At 48.7% G+C, this 16,353-nt stretch overlaps 1 protein-coding gene and 1 non-coding gene across 3 annotated transcripts; both read right to left on the bottom strand.

Moving 5' to 3' along the window:
* Positions 1–5,909: 5,909 nt before the first annotated feature.
* On the bottom strand, positions 5,910–16,344 carry Maged2 (MAGE family member D2). Of its 2 annotated transcripts, none has more exons than XM_033760232.1 (12): positions 16,310–16,344; positions 14,733–14,806; positions 13,891–14,382; positions 13,008–13,316; positions 12,847–12,910; positions 12,446–12,525; positions 11,913–12,007; positions 11,142–11,221; positions 11,009–11,051; positions 10,639–10,701; positions 9,470–9,584; positions 5,910–9,062 (listed from the first exon to the last, which is right to left on the bottom strand). In XM_033760232.1, the coding sequence occupies exons 2-12, from the start codon at positions 14,775–14,777 to the stop codon at positions 8,628–8,630; spliced, it is 1,821 nt and encodes a 606-aa protein (XP_033616123.1). In that variant the 5' UTR covers positions 14,778–14,806; positions 16,310–16,344; the 3' UTR covers positions 5,910–8,627. The 2 variants fall into 2 exon arrangements, with proteins under 2 accessions (XP_033616123.1, XP_010620166.1); XM_010621864.2 differs by lacking the exon at positions 16,310–16,344 and adding an exon at positions 15,677–15,769.
* LOC117284871 lies at positions 9,760–9,888 on the bottom strand. The gene has a single exon (XR_004515941.1). It is a non-coding gene; the product is annotated as a small nucleolar RNA SNORA11 (small nucleolar RNA).
* Positions 16,345–16,353: the final 9 nt, after the last annotated feature.

The raw sequence follows: 16,353 nt of genomic DNA, 5'->3' as shown, positions 1-16,353 counted from the left end.
TCACCACTTGCTGGCTAGGTACCCTCAGCTCCTCTTCTGAGAGGGTGAATTAATTTCATTCTCCCTACGCCACGGGGTTGCCGTATCTCTGAGCCTCTGTGCACTCTGTTCCCTCGGCCTTCGTGCCTTTCCCTTCACCATATCTACCCACACGGAAGCAGACCCTGCTCATTTTTCCCACAGTACCTGAAAGATCAACTCATTGAGGAAGACTGTCCTGAAACCTTCCTTCCCGGGTAGCTCCACATAAGCCGTACAGATACAGACACAGCACACAGAACCTTTGGTGTCTTATGACGAATGGCTCTGGGAATCTGGCTGCTTGCGGACCGGGAGACACCAGAGGGAGACCAGGGGCTCAGTCCCACGAATTTCCGAGTTCCCGGATTCCGTGGCTCCAGTCGCTCTGCTGGGTGGAGATGTGCCAACCTCGGAAGGAGCGAACGATGCCGAGACAGAGGTTTGACCACAGCACTAATTTAGGGCGGGCCAGAGAGAGGGCTTGTGGCTGGGAGGAGGGGACTCACGAAGGAGGAGTTGTTTGAACAGGGATGAAGTTAGAGGAGGATGCTGACCGGGGAGAAGGAGGAGGAAGACACCCCCAGGGTGTCTGAGCAAATGCTCACACCCAGAGAAGGGGCAGGCTCGGGTGCTCGTGGAGGGTGGTGGCTTGGGGTGGCCAGAGGATGGTTTGTGTGCTGGGCAATGGCAGGCCAGGGGCGGTCTTCCCACGCACCTGTATGGACGGGAGGTTGGGGGCAGGGTGACGCGGAGGCCTCAGCGGACACAGGAGACAGGGACAAGGACACAAAAGCGGGCAAAGTCAGGAGGGTGAGAAGTCACGCCCCTACTATCTCTGGCTTCTCTTGCCCCCCACACCCTTCCACCTGCCCTGATGCCACGCTCTCTTCCAAATCCTGCAGCCGGTTCCTGCTCTGCTTTCTCCATCACGCCCAGCCTGATGAGCCCTCCCCTGCCCACACCTCCCAGCACGGGCAGCCTGCCCCTCACTTGCAATCTCACCCTGCCTCACCTCCCATCCAAGCAACCCAGGCAGGTCCTCGGCAGAGTGTCGGGCCCCGGGGTCAGCCACAAGCCTGGGTCTCCTCCCAGGGAGCCACAGTGGTGTACGTTAGGACAGACACGGACACACGGATGGGTCCTGGGTGGGCTCCTCCCGCCCCCTTCCTACTATGGGAAATCGCAGCCTGGCAAGGGTCTGCCCCGAGGTAGAATTTCATCCGTCTTCTTCCTCCCTCTGCCTGCAGCTCCCAGCATCACGTATGTGAAGAAGCCCTTTAGAGTCTCCTGACATCACTGACGAATTACTGCTCCCGGGTGTTTGCTGAGATGGCCACAAGATCAACTCCCCTGCAATTTTAGTCCAACACAAGTGTCCATTTAGAAATGTCTCTGTGCCTCCTTCTTTCCAGAAAATGGAGACGCGGGAATTCTGCTCCCCCTCCTCCCCGCTACAGCTGTCAGGAAGCTTGGGGGCAAACTGAGCCCCCAGACTCTCGGAGGTGCCTGCTCCCATACATTCCCTGGGCTTCCTTCCTTTCAGAGCTCTTTGTTCTGTTTTATCCCCACAGGAATGGTCCTATCCTCTGTTTTAACCTTTAAGGAGAAGGGGGAGGGATCTGCCATTTATAGCCCGGGCTTAAGAGTACAGGCTGCATGACTCAGATGGCCTGTGGCCCCAGGTCCCCGCTGCTGCTCCCAGTTCCTGGACCAGTTCTTCCCTCCCTCAGGGCCTCAGTCTCCTCTTCCGTAGGGCACGCTTGAGAATGACTCCTAGGCAGAATCACTCATAGATCGTGTTTGTGGGGATTCATAAGAGTATTTATGCAAAGCATTTGCAACTCTTCCTGGATCTGTGTGTAACTCTTGCTGTCTTCATGTAATACGCATTACTCTGTACCAAATAATTGGGAGGGAGGTGTGCTCTCACATTCTAACAAGTGTTCGGGGGGGGGCCATTGTTGGCATGTCCGGGGCATTTTACACATGGACCTAGGAGAAGCAGAGTTGACGGGGTTACTTTGTTGCCCCAACCTCAGGAGAGTGTCAAAGCTGGGATTTGAACTCAGTATGGGCGTCTGTTCCCTCCACTTGCCTCTCTGGGTCAGCAGGGTCGAACCAGCCAGGACCTCCCATGCCGGACAGCTCTGTGAGGGTGGCCACAGGAGCTGGATGGAGCTGGGGGGCTTCCCTGTACCCGTCCATTCACCTCTCGGACGAGATGTATGGATTACTTCAGTGGTTCTCAGGCCTGGCTGGACTTCTACGCTCACCTGGGACTGGTGAGAGATGCGGATTTCCGGTCTGCACCCCAACCTACTGAACCGGGCTCCAGGAGAGTGAGCTCCACGGATCTGTGTTCCTAAAGCTCCCGCAGCGATTCTGATGTGGCCAGCCTGGCCTTCACTATTCTGTGGGTGACACTTGACCCAAGTCTGGTATCCAGGGTGCCTCTCTGCCCCACAGGTCTGAGCCTGCTCCCTCCATGGCAGCCTCTATTTCCTGTTTTGCCATCCTTTTTCTATTCTCGGTGGTGATTCCAGGGGAAAGCAAGATTTGGTTAGCTTGGTTCCCTGTACTCTGCATTCAGGTGTTCTTGAAGTTTACACTTGTCATAGATTTATGTATTTGCTCACATTTCATTGAAAGTCTTTACGTACACATTTCATTATTCCTTTTTTCACTTCATTCATTCTGTGTTTTTTTGAATGTTACCAACAAACAAATGAATACTCAATTTGAAAATTGCAGGTAATTTAATGAAATAATAAACAAAGGTGTGCAGGCAGAGTTAAGGGACCCCAGAGAGGGGATCTACAGAAACCCTGAGACTGCATCTGCTAAAAGGCATTATCATTATCATATTGGAAGTTTCAAGGGACAACAGAAGTTATGAGAAAGAGGTGAGAGTGAACTCAATCTCAGAGGCTGCACTGGAGATGACTTGCACCTCTCAACTTGGGAAAAGCAGGTAGGGAAGGCACCACACACTCAAGTGGACTGGCTGAGCTGGCCATGTTGGGTGGCCACTACCTGCATCCTGAGGAGGAGTTACCCAGTGATGGACAGAGGCAGATACTAATCACTCTTGCTCTTCCACACTGCCAGTCACTCAGACTTGGCAAGACCAGCAATGGCTTCCATATGCCAGTTGCTATCTGCTAGTCCAACTTGGCCCGGGTCTTCTTCCAGGCCCACTCAAATCTGCCTTCTGCAGCCCCATCCCAATGACCAATTTTGCCCCTTCCTGATGAATCCCTCATAATTCTCACAACGCTTTGCCTATGGCCACCTTGCTGCAGCTTCCCTGAAAACCCCACCCCTAATCCCTCTTCTCACTGAGGGCTGATACCATCCCCTACCCCATCACAGGAATCATATTGCCAACACTTGTCTCCACCCCTTACAGAATTTTTTGTCTCCTCCACTCTCCTCCAAGGCCCAGCTCCTTCCTGCTCCATGATCTGGTCCAGGAAGCTCTCCTTATCCACTCATCCTCCTATGCAGGTAATGGAGCCCTGGGTTCCACCTCTCTTCATTCGGTCTGTCTCTGATTTGCTCAGGGCACAAGTCTCTTCCTTCCAGGTAGACATAGTGGCCTGCACATTCTTGGTGCTGGATCCATTAAAGGATAATTTTTCCTAGCATCTGGCACTGTGACTGGGCTTAATAGCATGGATGTTGTTTGCTGAGAGGATTACTTGGGATGGGAGAAGTGGGAAATGAAGTTCAGAAGGGACATTCATGGTCTCTGCTATTACTGTCACATACTGAATATCTGTACACAGTCATGGTGCCATTTGGTGCCACATATATGGCCTCATTTAATCTTTACAATAGCTGCATGGGAGGGGACAGTAGTTGCCATTACTAGTTTATTGATTGGGTCCAGAGATGAACAGAAGGTGGTTCCTGATCACAGAGCTTGTCCAGGACAAAGCGAAGACTTACCAGACCTTCCTTCCTGGTCTCAGCCTCCCCGCCAGAAAGATGGGAGGTATCCTAGGCACAGTGCTGCCTCAGAAGGCTCAGTCCTTAGAGCTCCTTTCTGTTATCTCCAGACTGGCATCCTCTCCTCAAGGCAGGTGCTGATTTGACTCCCACCTCTCCTGTTCCTCAGAGCAGAGTCTACTGAATCATCAACCCACCTCTATAGTATCACATGTACCCCAGGGTTTATTGACTGAAGCTTGGCCTGGCCCTGAGGCCACAGCTTAGAACCATCTGAGCATGTAGCCATCTCCACCTATGTGCCTCTCACACATATAAACAAGTGCATATGCATACACATCTCCAACCTTCACAATCATGAGCTCAGTGTACCAGGCCTAGTTTACAAGTACTTTCCCATTGACTGTCTCACCATTCACCAAAGCTGTCATTCTTGCAGCACCTCGTAAGTACCAGGGAATGGTCTTGGTGGTCCTCACCAATCATCTAAACTTACACTCAGAGATCAGTGTTGCTCACATTTTACAGGCAGGATACAAGGCTAAAGAGGCTCATGAGTGCATCCAATGGCACACAAGCACCATGTCAGATAGCCGAGAGCGGGGGGTTAACCTACTTCAGAGGCAAGAACTCCTTCTGCCAGAGCACTGATAGCCAACTCATAACTGTCCTTAAATGTATACATAAAATACCCGTATTTGTAAATATGGATGTGTGCTAATGTGCGTTTATGCAGATTTTACTAGCACACACCATCTGTTATTCATAACACATCTATTCACAGGAAGAGAGTAGATCCTTTGTTCTCTTGGGTTCCCACAGTCCTTTGTGTGTCTTCTCAGTGCTGTCATTGTTTTCCTCTGGCCTGGCCATGTCCTAAGACGACACTCCAGCACCCCACACAGGGTGAATACTGTAGTCACTATGGATACTGTAGTCACTAGTACATATTGGTGGAAAGAACATGTACATGCCTGAATGAAGTGGGCGATGTACAGAGCCTCTGACAAGTGCCAACTGGAGAATCAAAGCCAAAGCATCTACCATTTGGAAGCAAAAGGTATGCTGTCTTCACTCTCTTTTTGAGAAGCAGCTCAGTAGTTTCAGTGCCTAAATATGGGACCCCAAGTGACCATGCCATCTGAGCCACCATCCTGAACTTGTGCTATGTGGTCCACCAAACCATAAAGTTGGCAGGCAAAGTCAGCTAATCATCATAGGGCAGAGCAGGCCCTAACGCTGATGCTATAGGAGGTTCGCCTTCACTGTCACATCTACTCCCACTACATACTGCTTTCTCGGTTTCACCCATCCCCAGGACACTAGGAAGAGTTCTTGATAATCAGTCTTGAGGAAGAAAACAAGCCCTGGACCAGAACTGATGCACTGAGTGATAAGAAACTAGCTGGAAAGGGAGCTGTATACTTCAGCCTTACCTAGTTGTCACCCAATTGTGACCATGATAGCAATTAAGGGAGATCCTTGGAGGGGCCATGCATCTGGCCAGGGACACTCATAAATAGCAATTAATTTAGGCCAGATGGTCAAAGACCAGGAAAAAATGAGACTGGAGAGTTGATAGCAATAACAATAATGCAATGAGAAAGACAGCACACATTCTGTGGAAGGCACAGTACTAACTGCTTTGCCTGCATACATGTTGAGGAGTAAGTGAACAGGACTCTCAGAGCGGACTGTGTGAGAATACGTGTCTCATGTGAACACTCACCTGCAGGACCCATGGTGAGCTGGTCTGTGCAATTCTGTCAATTTCTTTCTCAAGACATCATAATAAGTCATCAAACAAAAATTGCCATAGTAGAAGAGATGCATGTTATATATGGGTTTAATACGGATTTACCTTCACATTTAACTTTTAAAACATTTTATTTAGTCATTATTAACCCTGTACTGAATAAAAAAAGGTGAGATTTGTATTTATTCCTTTTTATGTATAAAGCATAGATACACACAGCTATTATATAGTGTACTTGTAGAAGTCAAACTTCACTGATGGGGTACATGAGACAAAAATGTCTAAAAGCTTCTTCTAGAGTGATGAGTAAAGAAATTTATCAAGGGGCTATACCCACTCCTAAACAATGGGGAGATACATGATACAATCTAGAATTATTTGGGATTTCATTACTGATAAACTACAAGAAAGGCTTGAAATTATGGGAGTCCATTCATCACAGCAATGGCATCCAGGTTGATAAAGGTGGCAAAAAGAAGTACAGTCTGTCCTGATTTCCCCTGCTACTCTCTCTTCCCCACTCCAACATTCTCCCACTTACCAGGGATCAGACATTTTATCTTCCTCCCTGTCCCACCTGCCTTCAAGGCCCAACTCTGGGAAGTGAGAAAGGAGTAAGAGCCCATGCCTTGCTCTGTCAAATTCTTGGCTTTGTGGGAAGGAAGAAGAGATAAGCAACTCTGGAAGCCCAGTGGCCTGTGGAGGGAACATACACTGGGAAAGATAAAAGTTCACGACTATGATTAAGCCTTAACTCCGTTAAGCACCTTAAATCCAATTTGTATTAGAATCAGTCTCTTGAGTTCCTCACCATCCCTCCACTACCTTCCAGCCCCCATCATCCCTTATCTCCTTTATTTTTTGACAGAATCACCTGAAAATCTAAGGGAGCCTTTGGCATGGTACCCTCCAGGAACCCTTTTTAGGATACCAAAGCTGCCTTGTCTACCTGTCCTGGGTACTACTCATCCTCCTGAGGATACCAAAGCCTGACTGATCTTCAATGGAAGAACTTGTTTCCAGTGAAGACTGCCTCAGTAGTAAAAGTAGGTCTCAAATTCAGGGTCACAGGCAAGGAGTTGTCTATGCATGGAACTTAAAAAAAACTTGTTTCCTAAATAAAGTTTTTAAAAACCCATCATTTTTCCTTTATAGCTTATGGAGTTTACAGGAGGGAAGAGGTGGCCATTATGAAGATCTCACTATCCATGAGACTGGCTCAATGATTCAGAGACTGGAACTATGGGGGTTAGACATAGTGAGGGCTTCTTGGAACGGTTCAGACTGTAGCCCCCAAATACAAGGTAGAGTTCTGACAGCCCAGGTGCCCTGTCCCTTAGTGGGCAGTAGAGCTTGGAAAATACTGCCTTCAACCATAGGAGAAGACTTTTGTACCTGGTTCATAGTGCTTCTCCATTCTCCAGCTCCTTCCACCATTCAGGTGATATGATTGTCCACATGGATAATCAAATATCTGGTTCCCCAAGACATTGACTTCTCATCCACAGGAGCCATCATCTTCTCTCCACTTCAACCACCCACTCTATGAACTTTAGTAGATCACAAAGCCCCTCTGCTGTCCTGAACACAAACATCTATCTTGCTGTCTGACTAATCCCCAGTTCACCCTTTTCTCTCACCACCCCTCCCTAGATACCTGGATCACCATCAAACATACAGCAGCCACCAGGAAATTTACTTAAAATTACACCCTCATTCATGGATTTGAGACTCCTAATGAGACACCCCCATTGCTCCTCAGTCTGTCGCACATTCTCATCTTTCTTCTCTAAGTCTGCTTAGGCCCCACAGTCCAACTTTCTCGCTCCTCTGCACACCTACTATGCTGAGAATATAGTAATGTTAGGCACTGAGAAGATAGTAATGAAGATCTCAACTCACATTCACTGCCCTTGGTCCTTACTCCAAATCCAAACAACAGAAGCCAAACCTTGGAATAAGCCAATACTCATCTCTTTGGTTCCTATACTCTGATTACTGAGCCCTGTGCCATGTTCTCCCCCAAATCAGGGTCTACATCCTATACTGGGGTCTCCTACTTGCTCAACATCCTTCCATAGTCCCTACCCTATGTCCTGTCTAGACATCTTCCTTCTCCCAGGCACTCATACAAACCCTCCCTTCTCACTCCTTCAGAGTCTGGGTTGCCTGAGTCAGTGTTTAACTCCCTCCCCTTCACTGGCTCCTAGCAATCTCCTTCCTCCAGAAAATAACCCCTTGTCCCTGCACCTCTCTTTAGATACCTACCTCTTTCTTGTTTCAGCCAAATTTCTCAAAAGAAGTCCATACATCATGTGCAGCCTCTTCTACCGCTGCTGTTTCAGACTTTCCCTCTTCTCTAAAGAGTGTCCTCTGTGCCAATAACCCCCAAGGCTCCACCTCACAGAAACCCTGTCTGCCCTATAGGCTAGAGATAGAGCCCAACTTCTTCCAGAGAGATATCTTGCTCCTAGGAACCCAATGTCACCACACAGAAAGCAAAGACTGATATGGCCACTTTCCCACTTTCTTTTAAAATGTGATGACAAAATGTCCCAGCCGACCTCCCAAAAATGCAATAAACTCAGAAACAGCAAATAGATTTAATGCAGTGTCAACTTCAATTGATTGATAGTGGCTGCCTAGAGTGCTGTTTTGAGTAGATTTCTGAGAGTACACCCTAGCTTGAAAAAAGACTTCTGGGATTAAGGATAGCTGCAAACACAAATTAAAAAAAATCAAAAAGTCAATTGACAGCCACCAAACAGGAAGGAATAAATGCCAAAAGCAGTGTCTTTGTACACTCTCCATATCATTTCCCACCCTGGGTTTCAGCTTTTCATCCCATCCCCACGAGCCTCAGCTGCCTCCACTGAAACCATGGCAGATACCTGAAATCTCATTTATAGGAGAAACCACAGGCACCAGAGTTGCCACTGGTACTGGCACCAGCTCCACCAAGGCCAGTAAAAAGCCCAAATGTTAGAGTGGCAGTCAAGCTAGCACCAGCGCTGAAGCCACCACTAGCACTAGCGCCAGCACTGGTACTGGTACCAGTGCTGGCACTGGCACTGGCACTAGCACCACCACTCTCTTGGGCTTTAGCTTTATCTTCAGCTCCTGCCTGGATCCGGGCTTTGGCCCAGGGTCCAATATCAGCTTCATCCCAGTTGCAGGGCCCAGCAGCATTCTCAGAGCCAAGCCCAATGCCCATTTGTGCTCTGATCTCAGCTCTTGCCTTGGCTTCAGCTGCAGCCTCAGCTGCAGCCTTCAAATCTGCTTCCATTGCCTCTCGGTACTGAGCTGCCCATTCCTTGGGGTCCTTCTTTTGTACCTGAAATGGAAATAACAACCACTAGAAAGATCATAATCACAAGATTAAGTACCTACTATATGCTGGACACCATGCTACATGCTATATGTAATAGGTAGCAGCACAGTAAGTAATAACAGTAATTCTGCACCTAATATTCCATCCCTGTACTTGTACTTTAATTAGCCACATGATTTGAACATGTCACCTACAAACCTCTCTGGGACTGTTTTCTCATATGCAACAGGGCAATGCCATATGAGTTCTAAGGGCAATATGCTCCAGATAAAATACCTGTCAGTATTTGGCAACTAACAGAGGCTTCAAAATGTTCAAAAATGAACTGCAAGCTGCTCAGCACATGACCTGATCCAGCTAGTGGTACCCCATACTCCCGATACTCCAAGCTCAGGCAGCTCTCTAATTACCTTGCAGGCAAACTTGAGGACTTTCATCTTGCTGGTCTCATAGTAGGAACGTAAGCCCCAGAAGAACTCATACTCAGGGGGATTGCTATTGGGGACTCTAGCATAGTCCAGGTACCTTGAAAATAGAAATTCAAAGTCTTTACTTCTAGGACTACCAACGGATCACCCATGAATACGCTAGGCAAGCTCAAGTGTCCACCTCCCTCACTAATACTATATAGCTTTGCCCCCATTAGTGAGCCTTGTCACATTGGTACTATCCAGAAGCCATGTGGAAGTACATGGAGTACATGTGTAGGATATTTGTTCATAGGGAAGTCACAAGTTTTGTGCCCCTTGTCACAATGACCCCAGATTCCTGTTGGGTGTGTTGTAAACAGAGGAGCCATTCTTTAGGCCACCTGCTCTGGGCACACCCCATGGTAAGGGTCCTCAAGGAGGGCGGGCCAAGCTTTGAGCAAGATCCCCTACAGAAAAGATTGTAAGGGAACAACAGTCAACCATGAGTAGTATGTGCCATGTACATTCCTGACCATGTGTGCTGCGTGTGTTGTGCACATGTGCGTGCGCTCACATGTATATGTTTCTGTGTGTGCTTGTGATTGTGTGAGTGCTTTATACTTTTGCTATGATGAAAGAAAGTGAAGAAGGGTGGACTCTAGGCCTAAATGAGCCTTTTATCAACTGTGGGCCATGCGCAAACATCCCCTCTCAGAGCCCTAACAGTTATTCAACTGTTAAAGGCATGTTGGACAGCATTCTGCAGATTAGTTTTGGAAATGAAATCTGATGTACAAATCAAGTCCCCCACATGGCTGTGTGAAGCTACCATTCTAGGGCATTTTTGATGGAAAAATTTCTACGAAGCCCTGCATAAAAGCACAATAAAAAGAACCAAGTCACTGAACCTATGTAATCGTGAGCAAATGATTTCACCTCTCTGAATATGTACCTGGATATAAATGATAAACCCTCTTGCACAGCTGTTCTGAAGATACATGTGAGAGTCCACGTAAGAGAACAGTAAACATGCAGCTATTATTTGGTATCACGGTCCCCAGAAATAACCTAGCACCTGCAAGCATGCACACACACCTACACACATAAGCATGCTTTACCACTCAGTTCTGAGGCAGGAAAAATGCATGGAATACACCAAAAACACTTACTTTTGTTTCACAAACTCATCAGTAATGAGCTTCTTCACATCCCCAAAAAGTGAGTGATGTATTCTGGGGAGAAAAAAATGAACAAATACATACAACCAGGGCTGTGGCACTTCTCAGATACAGTAGAAACTTCCAAGATGAAAAGAGGTTTCAGCAGATGGGGAAGCTCCATAGAAGCTCAAGAGACAATGAGAAGAGGAGCAGAGTTCAGGACCATTTCCCCATCCACCCAGGTCAGAACTCTGGGGCCTTTACCCAGCCCAAGACCCCTGTCTGCTCCACCAGACCACCAGGTTGATGTAATCCTGGGACCGTCCTCTCTTGCCAAAGGACAACATGGACAGCAAGCGCTGAGAGAGCCCAATCATACCCAGGGCGCAGCCCCAACTTGCGCAGCACCTCCCAGATGACAGCTGCAAGGGGAGGCAAGAGAAAGGGGTAGAAAATGAGCATGTGGAATTCAGACCATGGCCACCCATTTGGCTGCACACTCAACCACTCACCCTCACTGGACCGATTTCCATTCATGAAGATGATGCTAAGAAGCACCATGAGGAGACCCAGCTTGGGTGAGTCCTTGGTCCTAATGAAATAATAAGACAGAAAGTTTTGTCAAAGTGTCATCTTTAAGATATACCAGCCAGCTCACTGGGCTAGCATCTCCCAGGTACCTCAGACATGGGGGAATTCTGCCCAATCTATGCATCAAGCTCTATGTGAGCCCAGGCAAGGTACGGAAGCATCATGAGCCACAGTCTCCTCATCAGTAAGATAGGAAAATCACATTCTACTTCATCCCCAGGTTGCCAAGAAGATGAAAGGATGCCTGTCAATCTGGTACAATACAGACACCCAGTAGATATTAGTTTTTCTTTCTTAGAGCCCTCAATCCTGAAACATTTTTAAGTAAAGCCCCAGTAACACACCTACCCTTTGAACTTCAGGATCCAATCACATCAGGAAGCTTCCCTTGAGAATCACTCTACCCATGACAGGCCTCAGTAGGAAGAGATGGGTACCAATAGGCCTGCTTTCCAGGGAAGCTTCAGGATACACACAAACCTGACAGCAGGAGTGTCCCATCCCAGGCTTTTGCACCCTTCAATCATAATAAGGCACTACTACTGTATGCAGGGCCCCAACCACATGGGAGAGCTGGGGCAGAGCCTTTGTAGGCCCTCTTTCTGACTAACAGGGCGTCAGAAGAGAGGGCAGAAGTAGTATCATGGATGCAAACAGAAATCCCCCTCCCACCCAGTCTTCTTCCAGCTTACGTTCCCAGTATGCCTGCATCGGTGGGCTCTAAGGTGCTGAGAAGAATGTATAAGTGGTCATTCTTATCAATTTCTTTCAACTGAATCCCAAATACCTGTGGGTGGGGAGAATAGCATGTAAGATCACAAAATTCAGCTTTTCAGGCATCCTGAAGCATGTAAAGCACACAGCTAAGTACCTAGCACACAGTAAACACACAACAAATGTACTGTTGTCATCTACATCATTCTTGAGATTTTTGGGAATCTAGGGAGACAGAAAAGTGAGCATCTGAATACACAACAGGATATATCCAGCAGCAAACAAGCCAGGACTAAGTTAGGTACCTTGAGTCCTGGCTGTGCTCTCACCACTTAATTGCTGCATGACCCATGGCTGGTCTATGGCCCTCCCTAGGCTACTATCTGTCCATCTGCACAGTGATGGGGCTGTATTAGTAGGTCTATTTGGTTCCCCCCAGAAGGGACATTGGACACCTTTGTTCCACTCAAGGTTTCCCCAGTGTGCCCATCCCCCAGGGCTGCCCCTTCACCTTCTCCAAGGAATAGCCTGCTCGTTCAATGATTTCAGGGTACACATCAGTGTATTCTTTGATGATGTCCTTCAGCATGTCTGCAAGGGGAGAGTGTTGCAAGCACCTGGGCTGAAGACTTGCCAGATCGCCCTCATGCCCAAGCTATAGACCCTTTGTTGACCACGCCATGGGTGACTCAACCATGTTCTGGGCTTATCAGTAGAGATACTAGCACTACCAAATTAGAATTTTGGGAAAAGAAAGATAGGGCCTTATCAATAGAGATGGTAGCACTACCGAATTAGAATTTTGTTAAAAGAAAGGTAGGGCCATAAGAGTGAGGGGATGCCCAAAGTAAATGGGAGAGTGGGCAATGTAGGGCAGAGCTCAGGAAAGGAGGAAATTTGGTAGGAATCTACCTGAGCGCTTGATGGGAATCTTTGTCTTGTCTTTAGCCAACAGGTACTTCACCAAATCATTCGCCTGGGACAAGAAGAACAGATGGAAACCTTAGTGGACAGCAGAGAAGAGGGCTGGCAAATGAGTGGAAAAGGCAAGATGAAAAGGATGGCGTTCTTACCCTTCCTTGCAAAAGGGCCACATCTCGAGGTGGCGGTGCTTCAGGCTCTTGGGATGACTGGAGCTTGGCAGCTCTACGGCGGGCCTTGCCCCTACGTGCTTTAGGTGACCTCAGGGAAAGCAGAGCTCTCCGGGCCCAAGCAGCCAACCGAGTCCTTGATGCCCTGCGGGCCCAAAAGGCTATGGGCCCCCTTGAAGCCCTTTTGGCCATTGAAGCCATTAGGGCCTTTGAGACCCTTCGGCCACCTGTGGTTCCAGAAGTCTGACTCTGATCACTGCTGCCGTCCTCTTCCTCTTCCAGATGTTTCACCTGCATCAACAAATACAAAGCTCAACATTACCAGGTGAAGCAGGTAGTCCTTCTTCCTCATCCTCCCTCTAATCCTGCTCCTGTAGTAACAGCCTGACTTGATAGACACTAGCTATGCCATGCAGAGAACTGGATTTATTTCTCACTGATTTCCAGTCCAGAACGCCATCCTCCCAGTTCATCAGAAGCCTGAGGCTTTTCCTCTTTCTGTATCCAGTACTGGCTCTGTTTGTGACACACAAGTTACCTTTCTCAGTATCGTTCTCTATAAAACTAAAACAGTAAGATTTATTTTCAATATTTGATGATATAACCTGTGTGAATGTGCCTAGGTCAAGGGCTAACACACGAGCAGATGTCATGTCAACATAAATTGCATTACATTAAAATAGCAGCTATGTGTATTGCTGTCTCACCTCCCACAAGTCTGTGAGGTCTCTGAAGTCAGGAATTATATCATATTCTTCTCAGGCTTTGATCAGTGAAGGGAATCTTTCTAAATGTTTATACAATAAGTGAACCAAGTGAAAAGAGAGGAGCAGAAAAGCATGGGTGGTGAGTGCGGAGGTCTTACCTTTCGGGCTTTCTTGGCCTTGACCTTGGGCCGAGTATCCTGATTCTCCTGAGCCTGGGCAGTTGCACCTTCATGCTCAGGTTCATCTGCCTGAGACTGAGAAGCAGCTGCCTCCGTCTCTGAGGCCTTTGTATTGACCTTCATATCAGCCACACAGCTGACCTTTTTGGTCTCAGTGGCAGGCACTGTCGCAGCCCGCAGGTCAGTATTCTGTGTCTTGGTGTCAGCTGCTGGACTCTTGTTTTCAGCTGTCGGAACCTGAGTATCAGTCAGCTGTGTGGTAGGTGAGGACTGGTTGGCAGGTGCCTCCTGAGCCTCTGGGGCCTTTGAGACCTTTATGGCCTTTGAGACCCCTAAGGCTTCTGAGACTTTTGCAGCTTCTGAGATCTCTGGTGTCTTTGAGACCTTTGGTGTCTCTGAGACCTCCAAATTCTGAGTCACTATCAACAGGGTCTGCATCACTGAGCCACTGTCCTTTTCTGAAGCTTTGGTCTGCAAGGGGAAACAAGAAACCTTACTGACCTCTCCACCTAGAACTAAGCAAATTGCTCCAACATTAAGTCCACACTTGTCAGGCCTGTACTCATTCCTACTGCAGTGTGCCCTGAACACCTCAGCCCAATAAGGCTTCCCCTTCCTCTGAGCAAGAACTGATGGTGGAAGAGGTGCCTACCCACTCTCTTTCCCTTCTTTCCTCCCTCTCTTCCTCTCTCCACTGTGCATGTATTGGGGGCAGACATCCAAGCAAAGAAGTGCATGGAGAACGACAAGTGAGATGAGGGAATTGCTAAGGGATGTGGAGCAGCAACAGGGGCTGGAGAGAGGACAGAAAGAGGCCTTACCTGGAAGCAAGCTGAGCCTGCACCACTGTCGTTTGTGTCAGACATGTCTCAGGTTGGCCTGGCAAGAGTTGAGCCTGATGGGGAAAAGGCCTGGGTCAAGTGCTGAGCCTACTGAATGTCCTCTCTCCAATCTTGCCTAGGTTAATCCTCACTTTCCCTAGAGCCTCAATCCCCAACTCCTCCCCCACCCCGACGACTTTTGTTTTCAGATACAGAAATCCAAAGCGTCTAGGTCTCAGTTCTCTGCAGCCGCACCCTCCCTTTCTCCAGGAAGATGTGCCAGCGCGGCAGCTCAGAGGACCCCGCCCCTTTTCCCAGTGCACACCCCCAGTCGCAAGTCGATAGTGCGCATGCGCGTCTGCTGCAGGCCCCATCTCCTCCCCGCTTGCTTTCCACAAGTCCTTTCTTTGAAGTCCACCATGCACATGCGCGTTCTGCAGCTGGCCTGTTTGGCTGCTGGCCCTTCTCAACACGCCCCTTTCTAGCGATACACGATGCACATGCGCAATGGTAACAGTCTCAATACAGCACCCTGTCCAATACACGCCCCTCTACAGGTCCGCAGTGCCCTTCTGTCCCTCCCTCTCCCCAAAGAGCCTCCCTCTCAAATTGTCGCTGAGTCTGGTGGTCCCAGCCCCTCCCCTACTCTCACTCAACCAAGTCCACTGGGTCTCCTGATTCTGTCCTTTTTTCTAATAAGCCCACCTCCAAACTAGGGAAAATGCATCTTGGTTACGCCCCTTCCCAATTACACCCTAGCCCCCTCAAATCAGTATTGAACTAGTAATTCCATCTTAGGCCCAGCCAAACCAGGGCCAGTTCCCTCCCTTCCCAGCCGGATGGATCCGGTACAATCCGGTCCTTGTGGCAGGTTTTCTCCAGATCCCAGAAGGTGGGGCCGACCCCTAGCGGGCTCTCATCCAAAGCTGGACTCCGCAGCTCACCTGAGATCCTACAATTCCCGAGTAGATCCACTCTCCAAGCCTTTCGGAAACTCCGAGACCGCCCTTCCCCCTCCAGGCCGGAAGTGGTCCCGCCTCTTTCCGCCTCCCTAGGGGGCCTCCCTTGGTCCCAGCCTGTGTGCCCCTCCCCCGCTCCCAGCTCCTCATTCCTTATTTCCCCCTCCCAGTTCCCTTTGCCTCCCTCCCTACTCCCATTCCCAGATCGCTTTTCCTATTTACCTCACAGAATTCCAATTCCCATTCCTTACACCCTCCTGTGTTAGCTATGCACACACTCCCCCAGTCTTCCTTAACCCCTTTCTCCATCCACTAGTCTCTTCTCTGGATCTTCACGCCCCCCTCAGTATTTCCCTTTCCCCCACGTATTTCCAATTCCCCAACCAACCCTGGGGTCCCCCCCCCACTTTTTTAACTCCACTGGTCTCTGCTTTCCAGTCCATATACAGTACAGCCTACTACTTTCCCAGTCATCTTTATTGCCTACACCCCACACCGGATCACCTCTGCTCCAGCTGCAATGGTGAAATATGAATTGCCCACCTGGCTGGCTGCGGGTTCCAGGAGGTTAGAACTCCTGTCTGGCCTCCAGAAAACCCTAATATCAACACCTCTCACCTTATCCTCTAGCGAGTCCAGGGTATGTCTGCCTTTGCTCAGTC

The sequence above is a fragment of the Fukomys damarensis genome, unplaced genomic scaffold, assembly GCF_012274545.1.
Source record: "Fukomys damarensis isolate Sample0158 unplaced genomic scaffold, DMR_v1.0_HiC HiC_scaffold_39, whole genome shotgun sequence".
Lineage (NCBI taxonomy): Eukaryota > Metazoa > Chordata > Mammalia > Rodentia > Bathyergidae > Fukomys > Fukomys damarensis.
This window is presented reverse-complemented; position numbering and strand designations above follow the sequence as displayed.